This window comes from Zalophus californianus, chromosome 1, assembly GCF_009762305.2.
Source record: "Zalophus californianus isolate mZalCal1 chromosome 1, mZalCal1.pri.v2, whole genome shotgun sequence".
NCBI lineage: Eukaryota > Metazoa > Chordata > Mammalia > Carnivora > Otariidae > Zalophus > Zalophus californianus.
Genome location: NC_045595.1, coordinates 109,198,695 through 109,221,987, shown reverse-complemented (window position 1 = coordinate 109,221,987; position 23,293 = coordinate 109,198,695). Strand labels below are relative to the sequence as shown.

General features: G+C 41.5%; 1 protein-coding gene across 6 annotated transcripts in view; it reads right to left on the bottom strand.

The window, feature by feature from the left end:
* Positions 1-18,576, bottom strand: part of MME (membrane metalloendopeptidase) — a 106,115-nt gene extending 87,539 nt beyond the window's left edge. Inside the window, exons 1-4 of one of the 6 annotated variants that reach the window (XM_027584793.2) lie at positions 18,452-18,576; positions 13,744-13,910; positions 12,982-13,017; positions 605-661 (exon numbers count right to left, since the gene is read on the bottom strand). In XM_027584793.2, the coding sequence (XP_027440594.1) occupies positions 605-661; positions 12,982-13,017; positions 13,744-13,900 (250 nt within the window). In that variant the 5' untranslated portion in view covers positions 13,901-13,910; positions 18,452-18,576. The other 5 variants (XM_027584797.2, XM_027584796.2, XM_027584795.2 and 2 more) reach the window with 5 other exon arrangements.
* Between the last annotated feature and the right edge of the window lie 4,717 nt (positions 18,577-23,293).

Genomic DNA, 23,293 nt, shown 5'->3' with positions numbered 1-23,293 from the left:
AGGGGCGCGTGGGTGGCTCAGTCAGTTAAGGGTCTGCCTTTGGCTCAGGTCATGATCTCAGGGTCCTGGGATCGAGCTCAGCATGGGACTCCCTGCTCAGCGGGGAGTCTGCTTCTCCTTCTTCCTCTGCCCCTCCCCCTGCTTGTGCTCTCTCTCTCAAATAAATAAATAAAATCTTTAAAAACCAAATAAAATTAAATAAATAAATAAAAATTATAAAAGATATTTGGATTTCTAAAATGTGACAAATCTATTTTGGGTTGTTTTCTTTTTTTTTTAATTTTGAAGGAAGATTGTGCCTCTGAGAAATGTTTAAACAAACATTTTGTTTTAAGATAAGAACTCAAAGATTCACTCTGAGTGAAAAGATAAGTAAAAATGAATTCATTAGTAATTCTCTCAAGTGGAGCTCAACAACAGTATGCCAGACAGGTGGCCCTCCACCATTTCCTCTCGCTGGTTGCTATTTACCCACTTGAATTATATTCAATTACATATGACAACGTGTGAGCCAAAAGCCCTAACCTGTGTGAACTCATTTCTAGATCAGGTGGCACACCCTACTAAGACTCTAGAATCTTAACTCTTGTCAGCAAACATTTACCTCCATTCAGAAGGAAATCTCCTGCAAACTTCTCCCTGGAGTAAGAAAGATATGGGTCTGGGATGTGAGAGGAAACAGGATTAAAGGAGCATATTAAGTGTTTAAGTAATAAATAAGTATTAAATTAAGTCTTTACGTATTAAGTGCTAAGCCTGCTCACTCAGTGCTGCCACCAGCTCTCTGCTTTAACCAAAACCCCTCCTCCTGAAGCTCCTGGGCCCTCTAGCATTTCAAGACACTGAAAGGCACAACTAGCCTTCTATTATCACTCCAAGTAGCATCCAAATCATCACTCGCCATGGGGCTCATTTAGGCTTCTGCCAGTTGACCATTCCAGCCTCAACTACCTTATTTCTTTAACTGTCTAGACATTAATCGCTGTTTATTAGAGATGGACACCTCAGTCAGTCATCCCCTCCATGAAAGTTCCACCACCTTCCCAGGTAATATCAGGGACTGTGGAGACCACCTCTGGTCCTCTTCAGCTATAGAATTTCTTAACCTTCTGACCTGTCATGACCTTCCCCTCCACTCCACATCAGTACATGCATTTTTTATGGTAACATCCTGATGTTGCCATCACCCAGAATAGTTCTACCTCTGAAATCTTCAACTTGAGTAACCTATGCTCTGACCTTCTGATCCTTAGAAGTGTTTCTCTTTCTTTATTCCCTCTATACCTGCCCTTGAACTTCACCGAGAACTCTCAGCCCACGCCCACTCTGTTTTCCCTTTGCCTTTATCTTCTATCCAGCCTACATCCTGTAGTGCCATCATTTGAACCATCATCTCATCAAAGTATTTCATTCCCTTGCCCCCTGCAAGTACGCCTACCCTGAATCTACCCAGCTGCCCTCCTTTCTCCTCCAATTCTAGGCTGAGATATTTAATATGTATTTTATATATTGATTGATTGACTGCCTCCTTTTTCATTGCGAGCTTCTTGTGAGCAGGGACTTTGTTATTCGCTTCTCCATCCTCAGCAACTAGAGCAGTTCTCAATAAATACCTGTCGAAGATACACTCAGTGATGCTGGGAAAACCCTGTAACTGCCTGGCTTAATACCATTTCAAATAATGGCCTTCAGCTTCAACAGGGTTATCAATCCTGTGCACAGCCTTCCTACATACTTGGCCCTGGTTAGCCTTCCCTTCCCCTCTAATACACTGCCCCCTTTCCAGCCTTCGATACTCCTGCTTTCTTTGCCAGGTTTTGCTTCTTACTTCACAGCGAAAAGTGAAGTAACTGGATGATGAGTGACACACCTTCCTATCCTTCCCAGCCTCCAGACGTATTTGCATTCAGACCACCATTGCCTCTTTCCTCCTGGTAAGAGAGGACGCGGGGGCCCTCCTCTGTCGAAGAGGAGTCCTGCCATCTTTCCCCTGGATATATACTCTTATGTCCCCAGGAACAAGACTTACCAATTTTCCCACCTTCCTCCTGAAACTTCAACTTCTTCCTTTCTGCTTTCATTTCTCATCTTAGCAACCTCTCAGCTGCACCTAACTCCAGCGATCTAATTTTTAACATACTCTCTTCTTTTTGCTTTGGTAATTTTACACCTCACTGCTTTTTCTTCTCCCTCCCCGACTCCTCCTTCGTCCCTTTTGGAAATCTTCATTTCCTTCCTGGTAAATCTCAATCACATCACGCATATGCTGATGGTTCCTGAATCCTTATATCCAACCCTAACTTGGCCCCATGGAAGACTTACTGGTATCTCAAGTCTACACCGTCTCAAAAAGGACCTTTTACTGCATGTTAAAATCTGTCCATTCTCTCCACCCTGTTACCACTCAAACCCAGACAACCATTAGTTCTCATCCAGATAAGTGGGCAGTGGCCTAATTTCCTGCCCACAGACATTCCTTAGTTATAGTCAGTAATCCTACCCAACAGTTCTCATCAAGTCATGCTTCATTTAAAACCCTTCCTTCTGTAATTTCTCGGTGCTATTAGTAGAAGGTCCAAACACTTTAACATGCACTACAAGATCCGACACCTGCTTATCTCCATGCCAACATTCAACACTTCCCCGTCTCTTCCCCACTTTTACATCCTCAGACATACCCTCTATGACTTAGCCCTACAGCTATCCCTTCAGTTCCCCAATCTTGCCAGGCTCCCCCTCACACCTGGGACACAGAAATGCTATTCCCTTGTATGGGTAAGTCTTAGCCTCCACTTTACCAGGTGTGAGCTAGATAGCAGGCAAGCTTGAGAATGCTACACCTCTGCTTAAAATCCTTCAGATTCTCCCTGTAAGACATTTCTTTATTTTCTATAGACTTTAGGAGGAATTACAAGCCATGCAGTACATGATCAAGCCCCCATCTACTTTTCTGGTATCATGACTTGCTAGCCTGGTGCATCCTTCCAGCCATCATGAACCATATGCAGGTCCTAAGCTCACCAAGCCTTCACTGGCATGTTACATCGAGCGCATGTACATGCTGCTCTCTGCTCCACCAGCCCCGCAATCTCTGACTATCCTTCAGAACTTAGTGGGTGACTTTTCCTCTTGAGAATGCTTTCCTGGCCCATTACAATCACTCTAGCTGCCCACTCCCATGACTGATCTGGTTCAGCTGCTCCTTTCTCAGAGGGCCTAAAGCACATTCTGCTTGTCTCTGTTATAGCACTCATCTAAACCATGTGGTCATTTTGTTTCTTGGTCTGTTATGCTGACTGGACTACCACTTTCCTAAGGACAAGGGGGTATCTGGGTTCATATTCCTGGGTGTCTAGAAAAGTGTCCAACATTTAGAAGGTGCTCGCTTAATGTTTTTAGAAAAAAATCAATAAATGAATGGAGAGATGAAGGAATAAATGAATGAATGGATGAGGAAAGAAGTGGTTCTGAAGTCTCTATGAAAACATTCCTGCTCACATTATTCCTGGGACATTTGAGAGGACATGCCATGTTCAACTGCTCCATTACTAGCGGACAAAGTGGCCCAGTGCCTCACCCACTCTTACTTTACACAGGGTAGCACAGCCTGAAATTGCACCTGTTAAAGCAATTCATCGGTTAACATACACTTTCTTTTCAAAAACGCAAACATCCGCATAATTCTTACATACCTTAATGTCAATTGATTTAGTTAAAATGTTTTTCTTCCTGACACCTAACAGAGACCATTCCACTGAAGGAGCAGGAACTTTTGTGTGTCAGAGATGGTTTGGCATGGGTATATTTTAAAAGCTTCCCCAATTATCCTAATAAGCACCCCGAGTGGAGAATCACTATTCTTCAGCACTTTTCAGACTTTATTATGCACACTATTCTCCTGGCGACTATACTAAAATTGCAGCTGCAGATTCAGTAGGTCTGAGGTGGGGCCTGAGAATGCACACTTCCGCAAGTTTCCCAGCTGATGCTGATGCTGATGCTTTTGGCCTATGGACCAGACTTTGAACAGCAAGGATCCGGTTATTCTCCTATTGCGGCAGGTCTCTGGCTTATTTACTTTAAGGGGGTCAGTCAGTGGCAAGGGAAGGGCCAACGGTGAGAGTGTGCAAGGGTGGGCATAGGGTAAGTACGCATTCAAATCAGTGTGCCTGCAGGTAGGTTTTGCTTTATAGGAAACATGGATCTAAGTGCCCATTTCTGAATCCGCTCATTTTAACTTCTTCACAGGCTGACCTGTCATCCCCTGTGCTAAGATAGAGCACAGAAGTCAAGGAAAATGTTAAAAAGGGATGAAAAATTTTACCCGAGAATATATAGGAGATACTACTCTCTCTCCGTCTCCCTCCCCTTCCCTCTCTCTTTTGACCACGCTTTCGTCTTTAAAAACATATTGACTGCTTTTTGATTCTCCATAAGTAGCTTTAAACAGTGCATCTGTAACCTGCATGAAAAAAACACATGAAACGGAATATATCTGTGCATTATACCTACGGGGCATCTCCCCGAAGGATGTGTAATGTGAAATGGGCTGTCATTAGTCTTCACTGTTTCTCTGTAAGATGAGACACTGTAATTCCAATTTTGTAGATAAGGAAAATAAAACGCAGAAAGCTAAACTGACTTAATTAAGATCACATGCTAAGAACACAGGATGTGGCCAAAACTTGCATCCCAGTTCCCCCATGCTACATTGGCTTAGTGGAAAAAGAAGCCGTAATCTTTCAAAAGATTGTGCCTTAATTATTCATAACACGTTTATCTCTTTGAAATACAGCTTACTATTTAACAGCCTTTCTTCTACCCACATCTACTGCTGGAATTTGTCTATATCCTATTCATCCAGTTATTAACCTATTGAAATGAATCCGAAGTGGCCTTACAAGGCAACATAAATTAACTCCTACACAACGGATGAGAAACAAAAAGGAGGATAAGAATAATGCTAATGAGTCAAATGGCACACAAAGAGGTCCTATGATTACCAGGTAGAAACAAATTTGACTTTTACTAGCAGTCCAGGTGAAAATGGAAATATTTCACGGGTCGCACATATGAAACCAACACATTTTCCCAAAAGCAGGACTATCCATGGTAACTGCTCTGTGGTAGACCCCATATTCTGACCTTGTTTCAGAAATGGCTGGTCCACCTAGCCCTCCGATACCACATGCGTCTCTGACTCCCTCTGAAAGTGAAACCCTGGCTCATGCAAACAATGCTTCCCATGTCCGATTCCGAAGTAATTTTAACTTCCTACTTGATTTTCTGTTTCCAGAGACTCTCGTCAACATTACCCTCATTAAATCCAAGAATAGATACTCGCTCAAATGGAGAAGCTTGAGTTAGGTTATTTAGTGAAGATTTGGTAGGCACTGAAAACGACACATACTCATTTTGAATTGCAGAAATGGGACTCAACATTTAATAGCAATCAGAAGATCAAAATATAATTTTATAGGTAGACATTGGGGAGATGGAAAAAAGGGATGAGGGTGGTTTTGTTTTGTTTCTTAATGGTGGTATTGAGTTACAATTTGCATACCATAAACTTCAACCAAGACTTTTTAATAAATTTATACAGTTGTACAAAACCATCACCACAATCCAACTTTAGAACACTTCCACCACCCAAAAGTCTCCCTTGTACCCATGTGCAACAACCCTGCCCCACTCCCAGCCCCCGCAATAGCTATCCTGCCTTGTGCCTCTTGTAATTTTACCTTCTCTGGAAATTTAATGGAATTGTATAATAGGCCGGTTTCTGTGTCTGACGTATTTCACTTAACATAATGTCTCTGAGGTTCACACATACTGTTGTATATGTCAACTTTTTATCGTTGTGTGGTATTCCCATTTATGGCGATACTGTATTTTGTTTATTCACCTGTTGATAGACATTTCCATGTTTCCATGTTTGGGCTATTATGAATAATGTCGTAATGAGCAATCACATAAAAGTTCTTGTGAGGACATGTGTTTTCATTTCTCTTAAGTAAACACCTAGGTGTGGAATTGCTGGGTCGTATGCAAAAAGGTGTGTTTAACTTTTTATGAAAATTGCCAAATGTTTTCCAAAATGATTTTTACATATTCAGCTGGGATATACTGAGGTGTTCTCCATTCCAACAATGTATGATGTCTCCAGTCTCCACATCCTCACTAACACTTAGTACTTTTTTTTTTTTTTTTACAGCCTTTCTAGTGGGTATGAGGTGTGGTTGTGTTGAATAGAGAGAATGTAGTCTAGTTTTCAGTCAGTCAGAAATAGGATCAAAAGTAGTCTCCCCCACTCCACCGCTACACTACACTATCTCCTTTCCTAAATGATCGGAGGGAATGAAATCTTTCAGGATTCAAGGGTTTGGGAATTTGCCCCTTATGATTTTTTAATTCTCTATTTTTAAATTTCCCTTAAATAATCTATTAATATTATCAACTTGATCTTCATATTATATCAGAGAGTTACTGGAAAGCACCTTGCTAGCCCACGGATTTGGTGATGAACAGAAAGCACCTTGCTAGCCCACGGATTTGGTGATGAACAGAACCTGAACAGAACAGGTTCCAGACCCTGGAACCACAGAGGGGTCTTCCCCATACCTCTCATTCTCCGATGGTAAGTGTAAAGCTAGGGTCCTCATCCCAGCCTAAGCTACAGTTTATAGCCACTCTCCTTCCTATATAGGTAATTTTCACAGCTGTAAAACAAACCTTAGGATTCCAAATAAGCTTACCAGGCATTGCTAATTTTCTTCCCCTGCAGTCATTTCATTCAGCTTATCTATGTTTTCCATGCCTTGGACAGGCATTTAGGGGGAAAAAAATGACAGTGCACTACTGCTTAAATTCTACCCAGCAGGTAAGAAAAATATGTTACATATGTTTGTATTTATCACATAACTGATTCCTTTCTTGGAAAGGATTTGATTGACAGATGCTAATTTTAACTGGAGAATTTTTAAAGCATGTATTGCTCCACAATTGTCAGGAGAATGATACCAGGAAAGCTGCCCAAAGCAAACTGTCACATGCCACATTTAAATTAACAAAGGTGCACTTCAGCCGGCTTCCACTAAGATACCTGCTGTGGATACCTGCTGTGTTCTTATTGCCTGGAGGATTTTTTCCATCTTAATTACATAATGAAATAGCCTCATCTCCTACTCTGAAACACTGGCCCGTGCCTGGTAGCCCTCCAGAGTCATCTGCAGTCGTTCCTGGACTGATCTAGTTGTGCCATTTTTCTTCATGGAGACTTCTGGGCTGTTAACAGGCAAGAAAGGAGAGACCAGGGCCAAAAGTGAGCCAGAGAGTCCCTGTTGCTTCCAGGAAAAGGCCAGCTGGTGCCAAGATACCTCACCTAGGGCATTACCAGAATCTGACCCTTGCAAAAATAATCAGGAATTTGAAGGTTCATATTCAGAATATGAATACATTATCTCACCATGCTGAATCTATCTTTCAAGTGAACAGAATGTCCCTTTTCTTTCTATTAATAATTAAATACTCATCAAAAGTTTGCTTGGTAGAAAAAAAAAAGTTTGTCTGGTGAGTAGAAAATTAAAGGGGAAAGGAAATGAACAGTTCTGAGAGGTCTCATCCAGGTCTCGATGCTCCATGAACCAGTCTCTCGGGGCTACCAAAATACAACCTGCACAATTGTACAGGCAGTCTTTCTTTCTCTCTTGTGCATTGTATTGCTCATGTATCTTAACTTGGCTTCTCTATCCCCTGGACAGTCTAAGACAACACTGCTAATTAATATTTGCTTCTTTAGACCCCTCAATTCCAGGTTGTTTCTGATGTACTAAAATCACTGATGAAGATGCTCAATGTTCTCAGTAAAATAGCTGGTTTCTGGACTGAAGAGAGATTTATTTATTCTCCTCCTTCTCAGTGTGGATTTAATTATTTCAATTCTCAGAGAGTCTTCTTATGCCTCTTAGCATTAGGTTCTAGCAGGAGGGGAGACAATCTGCTTCCATATGTACAAGACATAGGGTACTAAAAGTTGGATAGACTCCTAGTCTCCTTTGAGGCAACATGGAGAAGGGGTCATGAGTATAAGTTCCAGAACCAGACTGCCTGGGGTGGAATCCTAGCCCACGTTGGATCATCTGTAAAAATAAGACATAATGGTACCTACCTCACAGGGTCATTATGAGAATCAAATGTGTTAATACATATAAACTGCTTACAGTAGTGCTAGACACATAAATATTCAGTGTTAGCTATTATTATTTTATTGTATTATATTCTATTATTATTCACCTGTATTTTATTATTACACTCCTCTACAAATCTATTTAACATTCTTTCCCTATATCTCTATATTACACCCCTCGATTTAGTAATGAAGGGGCAGCTTGGTGGGAAACACTCGTGTGTGTATGTGTGTGCATGTTTCAATTCTTCAGAGATAGCCTTAAAATAAGTAAGTATGGAGGGTGTCTTAGGTCCCTCTCACTGCTCCAACAAATTACCACAAACTTACTGGCTTAAAACAGCAGAAATTTACTATCATGGAGCTCTAAAAAGTTATCAGTGCTGCATTCGTTCTGGATGCTACAGTGGAGAACCATTCCTTCCCCCCTCCAGCTTCTCAAGGCTGCACACATCCCTCGGCTTGTGGCTGCCTCACTCCAACTCTGCTTCCTGCGCTTCTGTGGTTGTATCTCCTTCTCTGTTTCTAACCCTCCTGCTCCCTTCCCCTTAAAAGAATGCTTGTGATTACATAAGGCCACCCAAATAATTCAGGATAATCTCCCGATCCTAAATTTCAAGATCCTAAATCAGATTTGCAAAGTCCCCTTTTTCCAAATAAGGTAACATATTCACAGGATCAGGGGATAGGAAGTGGCTATCTTTAGGGAGGCATTATTCCACTACAACAATGGGAAAGGCACTGGATGATCTCTTGAGATCATTCAAGCCAGTGATACCTAGTTGGAGGTGATTCTACTGTCCCAAGGGGACCATAGCAATGTCTGGAGACATTTTTTGGTTGTCTCGAGTTGGGAGGGGAATGGTACTAGACATCTAGTGGGTAAAAGGCCAGGGATGCCGCTAAACATCCTACAATGCACGGGACAGCCCCTTCCCCCAACAAAGAATTATCCGGGCCAAAATGTCAACAGTGATAAAGTTGAGAAGCCCTGATTTAAAGCATGTCATTCCTTGAAATCTTCTGAGTTAGTAAGGTTGCAGTGCCCAGGAAGCCAGTTTCAGGATTTAGATTTACATGGAGAAGTTTGAGGAATCACAAGCAAGCTCTCTAACTCCATATTTTTGACAATCTTATAGGGTAAATAAGAGATGAATAATATTACTCATGCTTTAATAGTAGGGTTTTGAACACTGCCTTAACTTGTTATTTGTTAAGTAGTGTTTGTTTTATTTTAGGTTTGGTGTAATCTTTCAAACTGATACATTTCATACACAGGCAAATTATCTTTAAGTATGTATTATAAACATCATTTGTGTATATTACAAATGCTCAGATTTAAAGTACCTAACACCAAATACATTTCAAGATGCTCCACAGCCTTCTATAATATTTCATTTTTGCCTCAGTATGACTTGACTTCTATCCCTTGACTTCAAAGAATCAAAGAGTTTTTGTTTTTGTTTTCCCCTGGCTTGTAATTTATTTATTTTTATTTATTTATTAAGTTAACTCCACCCCCAATGTGGAGCTCGAACTCACAACCCCAAGATCAAGAGTCGCATGCTCTACCGACTGAGCCAGCCAGGCGCCCCCTCGTTTGTAATTTAAATGTGTCCGGTGATCCTTCTGAGTGGCTCAGAGAGCAATAGGCAAATAGACAGTCTATATGTGAGCTCTTGTGGTGATTTCCCATCAGGTCATTCATATTCAGTTTACAGGGCTGGTTAGGCTGCTAGGAATCTTGTAAGCAAGGTATCAGGCTATTTTCCCAAGAGCTTTATTGGCTCCATAAAGTCAACTGTAGCTCCTTAACAATGTCTGGTCATACCTGAGTCTATGCATGTTTCTCTCAAATGTGACATTTCAGTCAAAACCTGGGCATCATGACCAATGTTTCCAATTATGTCCCCGTCAGCCCTCTGCGGACAGCTGGGTCTCTGGGAGCCTGTGCAGCTCCATGATCACTTGCCATGACATCCTTATCTACCCAGAGAAAGATTTAAGTTAGAACCAACTTTCACTGAAAATAAGCACCTTGTCTAGCAATACCTACGTTTCCAATTCTCAAGGATTTCTGTGCTTAGGTGTGAATTCTCCCAGTCTTTTGAAGTCATCTAGGATTGTCAGTGGGAGACTTTATATTCTTTTCAACATCCTTTTATCCTGTCTCCCTCTTCCTTTCCATCTCTTGGACTCTGCTCATTCCCTTTCTTTCATACTTTCTTCTGCCCAACCATTCCCCTAGAATTTTGTTAATTTGCAGCAACTTCTAGAAACAGTAGTTGTATCTTCTATAGCAGAAAAAGTTTACTAACCAGCAGGGGACTGTGGGTGTGTGAGCAGGCATGGGTGTGAATACTGTATCCACGAGAGTGAGTTTCATCTTTATTTTGTCTCCCAGGAAGTATCGTAAACATCAAAGTATTCTAACAGCTTGTAAACAAACAGAGCTGAATAAAAACAGAGTTACTCAGCAACTTTGTTTACCACTGACACTATTTCTATAGTATACATTTCTCTGCCAAGAAAGAGTTTTGCAAGTGTTTTACATTTGGTATGATTTCTAACCTACAATTAAAGGATACATGTCACTATTAAAAAAAGCCAGAGCCTCACCCCTAAGCAGTAAGTCACATCTGAGATTCCAGATTCCAGGTATCACATTGCTAATTGGGGTAGGTACCACTAGAGGAACCTACTTTGATCTCTACGCCTAACTAGGGAAAGGATTCCGTTTCTTCAAAAACAAAATAAAAAAGAAAGAGAACAACGGAGTGAGAAAGAGAGAAAGTGTGAGAGAGAATCTATAGACTAAGAGACTTAAAAAACATGTCAAGTGTATTAAGGACAGAGAAACTTGGAGACGATTAGAGGTTGATACGTAAGCAGGAGTTTCTTGAAACAGGATAGGTCATGAGCATATAGTAAGAGCAGCAGGTAGAGAGAAAAGTGGGGCAGGGTTTGGGGGAGGAGCAAATGGTAACTTTGACAACTTGGGCCCATACCGATTCTGGCACAGTGACCCTGGACATCTCCCAGCCAGGGTATCTGTGCAGCCATTTCCTGGGGAATAAAGAATCTGCTCTTGTTCTGGGAAAGTCCTTGGATGGGTAAGTCCCTGTTAGTATGTTGAGCAGCCAATGGCTGATGTCCCAATCAGGCCTCCCTCCAGCCACCCACATCATGTCTTAGGTGTCCTGCCGGTGCACATGAGGTCCAGAACGACTATAGCAATGAAAATATCAAAAAACAATACAGAAAAACGAAGGGCAAACATTCAGATCATTAGACTATCACCTAAAATCCCGAGATATTTTCTTATCATTATTTTGCAAAGGTCAATGAATAGCAAAAACCCAGATAAAACCATCTAAATGGTTCAAATGGTTCAAAATCATTTGGGACAGGTTATTTCTTGAAAGAAATGTAAACATTAGGAAGGAGGTTTAGAATCTCCTGCCAAAGGAGACAAGAGGTAAATACCGTGTTCATATCCTAGGGTGTTGTGCTCAGCTGCGACCTTTCTTCTTGTCAAAATGTTCTCTTTTGCACCACACTCTAACTGATGTGACATCTTACAACTCCACACACTTTCTCTGTTCCCTTCTCTGACTTTTCTTTTCCTTCCACTCTAATTCTTGGTGTCTTCTTAAGTTTGGCCCTTATAGCTCATCTCCGTTTTGGGAACTCAAATATTCCCAAGGCTTCACTTAGCACCCCTGGACAGATCCTAAATGCACTGCATGAGAGATCTTCTTACGCTCCGTCTCTACTTTTCTGCTGTCTCTCCCCACTTGCATGTAACCCCTGGCTCAGACACCACATGTCCAAATCCATATTAATCACATCTCTCCCTAAAACAAACTTACCTCCTAACTTCTCTATTTCTGCGCGCATTGCCACCATTCTCCTGAGTCCTTAGGTTTTCAAATTTGGCCTCATTTTCAAATCCTTCACGTCCTTCATTGAGTGAGTCCGTTCCACCGAGCCATCCCATTCTCCCTTCATGTTGTCACGTAGCTCTCTCATCCCACCGCAGGCTGGCTCTTCAATGCATACCTGCATTACAGCGGCCTCCACCGGCCCACCCTCTCTGGCTCAGGGCTTTGCACTCAACCCACCCAACCCGGCAGTCCTGGAATCATCGTTCAGCTTTTGCCTTAGTGAGTGATCTCTTCTGTAAAATAGCCATTTCTCCTTCACTACAACATCAAGGCTAACACATGGATTTTCAAAGCCCTCTACAATGTGTCCCTATTTATCAAGCCTACACATTCACCGCTTCTCAACATGACTTACTCCTGTTGTTCTTTCTCGCTGTATGGCATTCCCTCTTCTGTACCTCCACTTCCAAACCCTAGCCCTGTTTCAAGGTCCCTCCCAAATCTTCACTTCTCCATCCATCTTTACAGACTACATTTCACTCTCTCCTTAGTTCTTACCCCTCTCGTGATCTGCATCGAGAAAGTAACATAATGATACGAGGCTCACCATTTCAGTGTGTTGATTTTCTTTCTCCAACTACATGGCAAGCTCCATAAAGCTAGAGATATAGTTCTCTATCACCCTACTAAACACTCCAGGTATGAAAAGACTGAATTCTTTTTTAGAATAAACTAGCTAATTAATCTACTACTTTAATACATTTAGATTTTCCTCGACTATAAATAAATGAGGTATAAGGAATAAAAGTATAAACAAAGAAAATGTAGGGATGGTTGCCTATTAGCATTTGATTTTTAAATGTTATACATTACTTGTAAAACTATTAAATTTAAAAACCATCTTCTTACCTGATTTTATGCAGTCTGACGACTTACAAATACCATCTGGAAAAAGAAGGGTATATGTGTAAATATTTGCAGTACAGTCTTCTAATTTCTCCCTATCATTTGTTCTTTTAAAAACTGCCAACTAAATAATCAATTCCTTAAAGGAAGAGCTAAAACCTGAGTATTTTATATCATTGTCAAAAGCTAGAAAAAACATACAGAAATAAAATAGGCAAATCCTAAATTTAAATTTTTTATTATGAAGAAAGCAGTGCATTCAACAGTCTCATCTCTACCCACTAAGGTCTATTAAATTGAAATAATCAGTCGTTTTAGTCTGGTAATTTTTTTTTTTCCTATTAAGGAACCAATCTTTTCTAATCCGTATCGTGAAAAACTTCCAAGACTTAAATTAGACCTCTTAGGTCCTGTGGAGCCTTTTAGAATTTCAATGACACAACAAATTTCACTAACTGAGGTTGGCCATAAAATTGTGTACACTTTAATCAAATAAGATTATACATTAGAATCCTAATAAAATAAGCATGAGTGCACTAAATACACTTGGCAATTAATAACTTAGCTGAAACATAAAAGACATTGTACTTTAGTCCGAGTTAACTGTTTTGACATACTGATGTTACATTTTATAAAAGAATCTTTATGCCACCATCCTGAAGCGTCCCTCTCCTTAACACATTCGTTTGGCAGATGAAAAAAGCGTAAGATGAAGATTCCACTCTCCTGTGCATGGATGTGTGCACAGGTGTGGGAGTACCTCACCATCATAGGTCGCATAGAGTGCGATCATCGTCACAGCGATGACGGTAAGGAGGAGGACAAAGACGGACAGACTGATCTCCAGTGGGGTCCATCGTTGTCTCTTTGGCCTTGGAGTGCTGATATCAGTTATATCCATCTGACTTTCTGATCTGCCCATCACCTAAAATCTATAAAAATTTTTTAAAGTCTTTAAGTACTAATAACAAATTAATAAAGAGAGAATAAGAAGAGGAAATGTATGTACAATTTTCCAAATGCTTAATGCAGCTAAATAAAAGTAACAGGTTAATTCATTTTAAATAGAAATAAATTGTAGTTGTTGTTGTTGAAAGTCAGAATTTTGATTCTGAAAACAAAGAGTAGAGAGCCAATGAATCTGACATAGGTCACAATCTTTCTTTCTTCCTTCTTTTCTTTCTTTCTCTCTCTCTCTCTTCCCTTCTTTTTTGATATATCACTGAAGATCCAAACAAAATTAGACAAGAAGACTCGGGTAATACTCACATAGGATTCCTTTGGCAGTTCATAAGCAAATAACTGATGCACCATCATACAGCAAAGTTTTAAACTCACCCTTCTGAACTTTGGACAACGTCAAAGGTGAATTTTATATCTTGTACCAGTGGCTTCCTTTATAAGCATGGAAATCAATGACTAAATACTTCGAGGTTTTGACTAAGCAATAATTTGAAACACGAATACCGATAAAAACAAAAAGAAAACACTTGTGATGGTTAATCTTTAGTCTTAAAAACAACTTTTATTTTTACAGTTCAAAATTACAGCTACTGCTGATGTGGGTATATATTAACTGGTTAGACAACATTCTGAAAATGGTCACTCACTAAGTCAAAAGTCAGTGGTTTACACCCAAGGATGAAAGATACTAACCCTAATGTTTCTTGTGCAATTGAAGAAGGAAAAAATATATGATTAAAAAAAATTCTACCCTGCAGGTCAGGGTAACAATTGTTAAGATACTTATTTAATTTGTATTTAAATTAATATTAATTCTTCTACTAATACTAGCTGATATTTATTGAGTACCTCCCATGTGTCAGTCACTAGTTCTTAGTGCTTTACACGTACTAATTGATTTCATCTTTGTAAGGTGGGTATTAATATTCCAATTCTGTACTTGAGGAAACTGGGGCACAGAAAATTCAGGTAATTTGCCGAACTACACAACTAGTAAATGTCCTTTAAAAAGAACACATTTGGTCACTGCTAGAAATAAAAATATATCATATCACAATAAAAGCTATTTTAGATCTTATTGCAGAAGTTTTGGGGAGGGGAAGGGAAATCGTGGGGATGTAAGCTTAAATATTAAATTTCATTATGTTTCTTTTAGAGGCCTCATGAGTTTTTATCGACCATCCACCAAAACTCAGACTTCAATTTTTCTGCATGACTGTAGAAAAGAGCATCGTAAACTAACAGACTAGCTGTTTATAGCTTGATACAAATTAAGCATATAATTTAGTTCCTAGATGAAGCGACTGCTCAGAAATACTCTTAGAGTTAAAGATCTTTGTTGAATACCCACAATTCCCTGAGAGTGTGTTTTGTGGAAACTGAGGCACAGGATAAAGTCGAAATAGAGTCTATATTTGAAGTGTGGCCTGAGAGATCTCGCTGATAACTAGGAATTTAATCTCCCCAGTGAGTTATTAATAAGTGAGCGACAACTGGACTTTAGACTTCTGGATACAAAGTCTTAAGCATGCTGTTCTCTTGATTACACGAGACTATAACCAAGGACAGACTATCAAATAAAAATATTTTATTAGACCATGAAAACTGTGTCTGCTCAATAAAAGTAGAATGTAATGTACCTGAATGTTAAAATGTCTTACTTAATGGTTATGTAACTCATGTTGGCTTAGTCTCACAGCCCCTGAGGTTATGATATGGAATTGCATTGATCATGGTCCTTGGAGTTTTAATAGGGATGGTGATTGGGGAAAGAAAAGATGGAACCGAATTTAGTACTTGGACACTGTATTTTCCCAGTTTCCCCAGAAGAATTCAAGAGCGACCTAAAGAGCATCTGAATATTAATCACATTTACCTTTCTGGAGCATTTGTCCTCCTGCTCTAATGTTTCAGAAGACAATCTAGAGAAAAGCATTTCTGAAATAATAAGACCCGCTTCTCTTTTTAGTTCTTAGAAACAACAATCAGTTTGTCTAGAGCTAGGAATCAGGGCAGCCACAGGGTTAAATTAAAGGTGCTCTTTGGCACCACCAGGCTTCCAACTAGCAAGAAAACTAGTAGGCAGGCATGTCTTTCTTTCTCGCTGCTGGGTGACTTTTTCCTCACTTCTCCTCCTTGCCCTTGAGATGGGGGTACAGAGGCAGCTGGGTTCTCAATAGCTGTGTCCCTAAGCCTGCAGAAACTGTTATAGGGAAATAAAGGCAGCGACTAAAGCTGTTAGTTCTTTTGCTGGCATCAAAAGGATATCATCTTTGAATCACCTGCAAACTCCCCATCTGCCCCTCTTGTAAATGCTCTGCAAAATTTTAGTCTTTTGCTCCTAAGTAGCACTTTTGAACAACACTGAGCAAAAACAGAAATGATGCCAGTGTAACTTCCTAGTTAACTGTCACTCATGTCCAGATACCTGTGGTGGATTCACTATTTTCTTGTAAGAAAACAGGGGTCAGAATCTCGAACATCAGGATGGAACATATCACCAACTCCCAGCCACTGGAATATCCACCTCAACCACACCTAACCCCATTTTAGGGAAGGCAGAGAAGGGAGCAATTACACAAAAGAATACAAAAAAAAAAAAAAATATAAAGTTGGTACTTACAGTTCCATACAAGGTAAAACGCCATAAAAAATGCCTAACACGTTTAAAATGCTGCATCTCAATTTAGAGGTATGGTCAGAAAAGCTTAAACCGAAAAGTAGACACTTCCACAGGAGAGGACAGAGTTCTAGAAGCTCTAACCCAACAAGAAATCTGTGAACTTCAGCTTAACAACATCACCAAAAGAATAAATGATTATTTGGCTTAAGTAGAAACTGCATTTCAAAGCAATATAACGCAGCAATTCTTACACCAGTTGAGAATAGGCATCACTTCACGATAGAGTCAAATCAAAGACCCTACAGGATAACCGTTTTTGTTAAAGGGAAGTCTATAAACCAAAGCGATTTTCATCTTCACAGCACTTGACCACTTTTAGCATTTCTGCAAGCCCCTGAGGGTACACTACTGAAACAGTTTGTATTAGGGAAACTGAGGCACAGGAAGCAGGAGAAACAGGTTCCATATTTAGGCTGTGGCTGCAGAAGCTGAGGAGGCAGGTATTCAAGAGAAATCAGCTCCCCTTTTTGCCAGGACATTAATTTGTAGGTGTTCCCCGGGCCTGGGATATGGAGTTCTGGACACAAAGTACCAAGCACATCACTCCCATAGGCAGTGTAGCTATTTAATAAAAGTCACAGCATCGAGTTCAAGAAAGTATCGGACAAATTTCTGTATGTGCTGGAACCCAGAAATAATGCAAGAGAGTGAAGACGCTGCAAGCCTTCAAAGCCGTTCTGCCGATTAGCAGGTTCTAAATGCTGACACTGCAAGTCAGGTACTACTTTTCAGTTTAATAAAATTAGCACTTGCATGACCTATGGGGGAGGAACAGACTCAATCTTAAGTGGCTAAAGAGGAACGTTTGGCTGCAATTACCCTTGTTTCCAAATAATACAAATAGAGTGAGACCGATTAGGTAAGGAAACTTTCATCTACATAAGAACTCCCCTCTACTCCCGCCAACCAACCCTCCGTGATTCAAGCACGCTATCAGCATAAATTATATAATAGGAAACTAAGGTTAAGGCAAGATGAAGAGGTGGGATAAAGAAATGATCTTCAGGTTAGGAAAAGTAAAAACAGAAAAGTGAGTTCCAAATGAGGAGAGAATCTGATAGAGACCAAAATGAAAACAAACCTTGCTTTAAAGGAAAAAAAAAAATCAGTGTGCAGCGGAATGGCAAATTCCCAGCCCCCAAATCAGTCCCCCTGCAATTCGGTAGCGCTGATGTCGGCAACCAAACCTAACTCCCCGAGGCAGAGGCTGCAGGGAGCTGTGGCAAGGAACCTGAGGAGTCGACCCGACATCACTCGCAGAGCCCTCCTCCCAGGTCACCCTCTCTGCCCCTTCCCCTCACTCTTCAGGTCCTAGTTGTGGCTCCTTCCTAGGGCACGCCTCCCTCGCCCACGGCCGCAGGGTCCCGGGCGCTCGGTAGCGCCGGACCCGACCCGCCGTCCCTGCTCCGCGCGCCTCCCGGGCAGCCGCTCCCCTCGGTCGGCTGTGCCCGCCCCGTGCCCGTCCCATCGGCTCCCACCGCCCGCGCTCTCGCGCCCTTCGGACCCTTCTCCCCAGCTGCCAGGTGCTGGCTCGCTCTCCCGGGACTCACCAGTGGGATTCGGGAGAAGTTGGAGGCTGCTGAGCAGACACATCCCGACCAATGAGCGCGCGGGGCCGGGCGTGGGGAGCCCCGCCGAGCGCCGGTCGGTCGGTGCGTCCGCCCCAGCGCGCCCCGAGCGGCGCGGGCTCCGGGCTGCAGGCGGCGGCGCCGAGCCAAGGCCGGACTCCGGGAAGGTTCCGGGTCCCGCGGCGGCCGGGGACCGGGGGGGAGGGGGGGAGCGAAGGGGAACCGGGCATCCCTCGGACCCGCACCCGGAGAGACTCACCGTGGCCTCTCAGCAGATCCCGCGCCGGGAGTTGAGTGGCTGCTCCCGCCTGCGCTCGGTCAAGCTTCGCCACTTGCACATCTCCGCGCCCCGCGCGTCTCGGCGCCCTCACCGCCCCCCCCCCCCCCCCCCCCCCCCCCCCCCGCCTCACCGCCGCAGGACGAGCGTGAGGAGCAGTTCCCCGGGTGACCTGAAGGTTTCCGCTAGGTCTCCCGAACCCTGTCACATCTTGTGTGGGGGCCGGGTGTGCGAGTGTGCGAGAAAGCACCCACCCCCCTCTCCACCTCACCCTTCCCAAAAGGGCTTTGCCAAATATTCTTGGAATTGCTTAGCTTCGGGGCTTTCAAGAAAACAGTACATTGCCTCTACGAGATTGTGTAGTGCTGATGAAGGTTCCGTTGCTCTCCCTAGTCAACCTGAGACAAAAATGATTCTCTTCTCATATTCTTCTTCTTTCGCTCCCTTTCTCGCTCCTTTTCCTCCCTCCATCCAAGCTTCCTTCCTTTCTCATTGTTTAGGTTCTCTCCCTTCCCCTTTTTTGTTTTCTTTCTGTCTTTCTTTTCTTTCATTGCCCCCTCTCTCCCTTTTCGTTCTTCCTGTCTTTCTCCTCCTCTCTTTGCTTTCCCTCTCTTCCTTTCTTTTTCTTGGCCAGACCAAAATGATGTCAAGAGCTATATTCTATACTGAAACTCCCCACTCCCACCTCCTGACTCTTGGGAATCTAGTGATGTGTATATCTGAAGTTGGGGATGGGGAGTGAGAGAGTCACAGGAAAAATAGACTAAGGTGTGTCTGCTCTACCTACTAAATAAAATTAGTTATGTGTTCTGGACCCTTGTCATTTTAATGGAGCCAAGCAGCACACCATTTTCATATAAGACGTGCGACTCCTTCTCAGGGAAGTTTTAAGAAAAAGAAAATACTTTTTGTACAGAGACGATTCCTTTATAAAAGCTGCCTTTAGCAGCTGTAAGTGTCAGGGAGCTCAGAACAACTAGACCTTCCCTATTGGTTATGCTGTTGTTTTGCTTACATAATTTTTAGTTCAGTTATTCAATGCCAAGCACATATGAGTAGCTTTCAGAGTGATCCCTTTCCTTTTTCGAATCATGTCTAATTGCAAACACAGAGACCCGCACACACACACACACACACACACACACACACACACACACACACACCCTGGGGAAGTCATACTGAAATACAGGTGACTTTTCCTGAACTTGCAATTATCTGTTTTCAACATCAAGCGACTGACAGATTTTACATTCTTTACATGCTAGAGCTGAAAGGCAAGGAGAAAAAGTGATACTTGCTAGTGAAATAGTAAATGGAATACAATGGAGAGACTTTTTTCAAAAGTTAAAGCAATCATTAAATAACTGGACTAATATCGATAAATCTAATATACAGCCTTCAAGAGTACTCTCTCCATGTCTCTATGCTTTACTCTCTCTTGGTGCATGTGGTAGACGCCACTTAATCCTCACGCAACCCTAAAATACAGACGTTAATTGCCCTACAAATGAGCATAAGGAGCTTGCTAAGTTAAAACCATCCAGAACTGTTTCAACTGGAATGTGAACTGTTGAAGCCATTTCATTCTCTCTCTCTTTTTTTAAGATTTTATTTTTGAGTAATCTCTATATCCAACGTGGGGCTTGAACTTACAAATCCCAAGATCAAGAGTCCTGTGCTCTACCGGCTGAGCCAGCCAGGTGCCCCTGAACCTTGTTTATTTTGATTCAAATGCTGAGTTACTGGTATCCTCATTTTACAGAAAGGACCGAAGCATACATAGGTGATCTAAAATTCATTGTGTGGGGCGCCTGGGTGGCTCAGTTGGTTAAGCGACTGCCTTCGGCTCAGGTCATGATCCTGGAGTCCCGGGATCGAGTCCCGCATTGGGCTCCCTGCTAGGCAGGGAGTCTGCTTCTCCCTCTGACCCTCTTCCCTCTCGTGCTCTCCATCTCTCATTCTCTCTCTCTCAAATAAATAAATAAAATCTTAAAAAAAAAAAATAAAATTCATTGTGTGAAAAACCTAGATCTTCTAACACTCCGGTGCTGAATTTTCATTACTGTTCAGCTAAATTACCAAAATATTATTTCAACCTTACACAATCAACAGTGAACTAAAAGGAATTAGAAAAGTCCTTTCTTTTTTTTTCCCCACTTAGCCAGTCCTCAGTTTCTTCATAGCGAGCCCCATGTATTAAAAATGTAATACATTTATTCTCATTAACATAATACTGAATGTTGGGGCGGTGCCATGGCCAGAATAATCCCCAAATTTGCATATCAACAGGAAATGCAAGTCAAACTTATGCGTGATCTTAACACTTCTATTTAAACTTTTCAAGCTACATTTTGTTTTCCAATTTGCACAAAAATTTTAAACAGGAAAAGTTCTTTTGGAAGGTAATAGAATATCCCTGCAGTTCATGAATATCCTATTACCAGTAGAAAATAAGGCAGTCTGGTTTGTGTATAGTGCCTCTAAACTTATAGCTGAAAGTTGAAAATAAAGGTGATTCATTTAAATAATCTTTTAAAAAATAAAGATTTATTAATGAAAAAATTTTAGGCTATTCTGTTATAAGCATATATCATAGTTTTAGTCCTGTCTTGTTGCTGGAAGAAAAACCCTACAGGAAGCCAATTCAAAGATCCACTCTTGATAAGGGTATTTTATGGGAAAAAAAGAGTGGATATATAGTATACAGCAAAGGAAAAATGGCATGGTTAGTTATCTGTAGACTGTCTTTCAGCTGATAGTCAAGTATGTTTCCCACAAGAAATCTAATCTCATAAAATTTACCAGAAATTTAAGGGTTTTATCAAATATGCTAAATCCCTTCCCAGAAGGAGGTTATGCTAGTTTGAGAAGATTTCTCTTTTGAGGGATCTAATAAAGAGCCCCCAGGTGATGAAACTCAGAAAACTGAGATTTACAAAGGTTGTCCAAGGTCATGCCATTTGGGGAGTTGCAGAAATGGAGGAAAAAGTAGTCCTCCTGGGTACCATGCGTAAGTTATTAAGAATGGAATGCATTGGTTCTGGCGAGTTGCAGAATAGATCCTTAAAAGCTGTCCTTAATATGCAACACTTATAAATGCTTGATAAAAGTCTTTTTTTAAAGGCCCTTTAAATGCACCACTGAGCCAGCAAGAAAGTGAAGGAAAAGCCAAAATCCTAAAGAGCCAGGAATTCAGAAAGCCTTGTAAGTACTGAAGATGGCGCTGCCCTGGGGGCATCTCCTTATCTTTGTAGGCCTCACCAAACCTAGAGCTGCAATTTTAACAGGACTTAGAAGTGCCAGGGACAACTAACAGAGCAAGGTGAAAAGTCAGGTCACAGACTCCTACCTAACGCTGAGGCCACTGAAAAGAAACATCTGTAGTGCAAAGGTGAACTAGAAAAAAGAAAAACAAAACTCAAACCTTATTCCCACCCCCTCCCTCACCTGCCCACCCCAAACATAAATATGTTTGCTTTTTTCAGCTTGACTCAGGTAGGTATATTTATGCCAAAAACTTCTGGTGAAAATTCATAATCAGGCCAGACTTCAGACGGAGAGTAGGGCTAGGATTTATACTAATTATGTGACTTGAAAATTCCCAAGTTAAAAATCTATAACAAAGCAGTTCCAGCTAGACTATGCCAAACAAAAATTGAGAGAATTATTATTACTTTACTCTCACTAAAGGAACTTACTGAGGATGAATTTATGAAACAAAATGATACTGAAGTAGGGAAGCTGAAGGCACTCCATTTTAGAAAGGCTCCATCTCTGCTGTTGGTCTGCTAGGCCCCATTTACTCAAGTTCCATATTTTGCCTCTGAATAAGTCAAAGAAGCTATGTTCCCACTTCAAGGGAAAGCAAGAAAGTGAATTGTTCTCTGAATTTTGTCCTAGGCCCCAAACACCTGATAACGCCTAAGACGAGCCAGATCCCAAACATTTTCCAGGACATTAGCTTCAAACAAATCTCAGCTGATGCCTGGTGGCATCAATACCACTACCTTCAGTAATTTATGGGATAACACCTACTGTTCACCTGACACTCACCTTTGATTGGACCCAACCACGGATTCCTGAAGAAACACGTACCCTAGATCCTTTTCCAATATAAACGCCTAGCCCCAAGCAATGACGCGACTCATTCTCCTTTCCTTTCCAAGTCTCCCAGACGTTCCATCTACTGCTATTCTCTGTCAGTCACCCTATTCAATAAACTGTTTTCATTTTCTCCAGCTCACATTTGATTTCTATCCTGTGTGAAGCCAAAGACCCTCTTGATAGGTCCTGTGGGACCCTCCCCTGGTTTCCTGGAGTCAGCCTGCCTGAGTTAGTCTAGATAGATCAGATATTAAAGAAGTTTGCTTAGATTTACCTATGTTGTTACTATATTCTTTGCTAAAGAATTTTTTGCTGAAGAATTTACCTATGTTGTTACTACACACTAGTAACAACATAGGTAAATCTAAGCAAACATTGACTGAAAAAAAAAGTCTGGGCATACAGACGGCCAACAGACATATGAAAAGATGCTCAGCATCACTCATCATCAGGGAAATACAAATCAAAACTACAATGAGATAAATACCCAGTAGTGCAATTGCTGGGTCATAAGGGAGCTCTATTTTCAACTTTTTGAGAAACCTCCATACTGTTTTCTAGACTGGCTGCACCTACTTGCATTCCCACCAAAGAATGTAGGTGGGTTCCCTCTCCGGGTATTTACCCCAAAGATACAAAGGTAGTGCTCTGAAGGGGCACCTGCCAATGTTTATGGCAACAATGTCCACAATAGCCAAACTATGGAAAGAGCCCAGATGT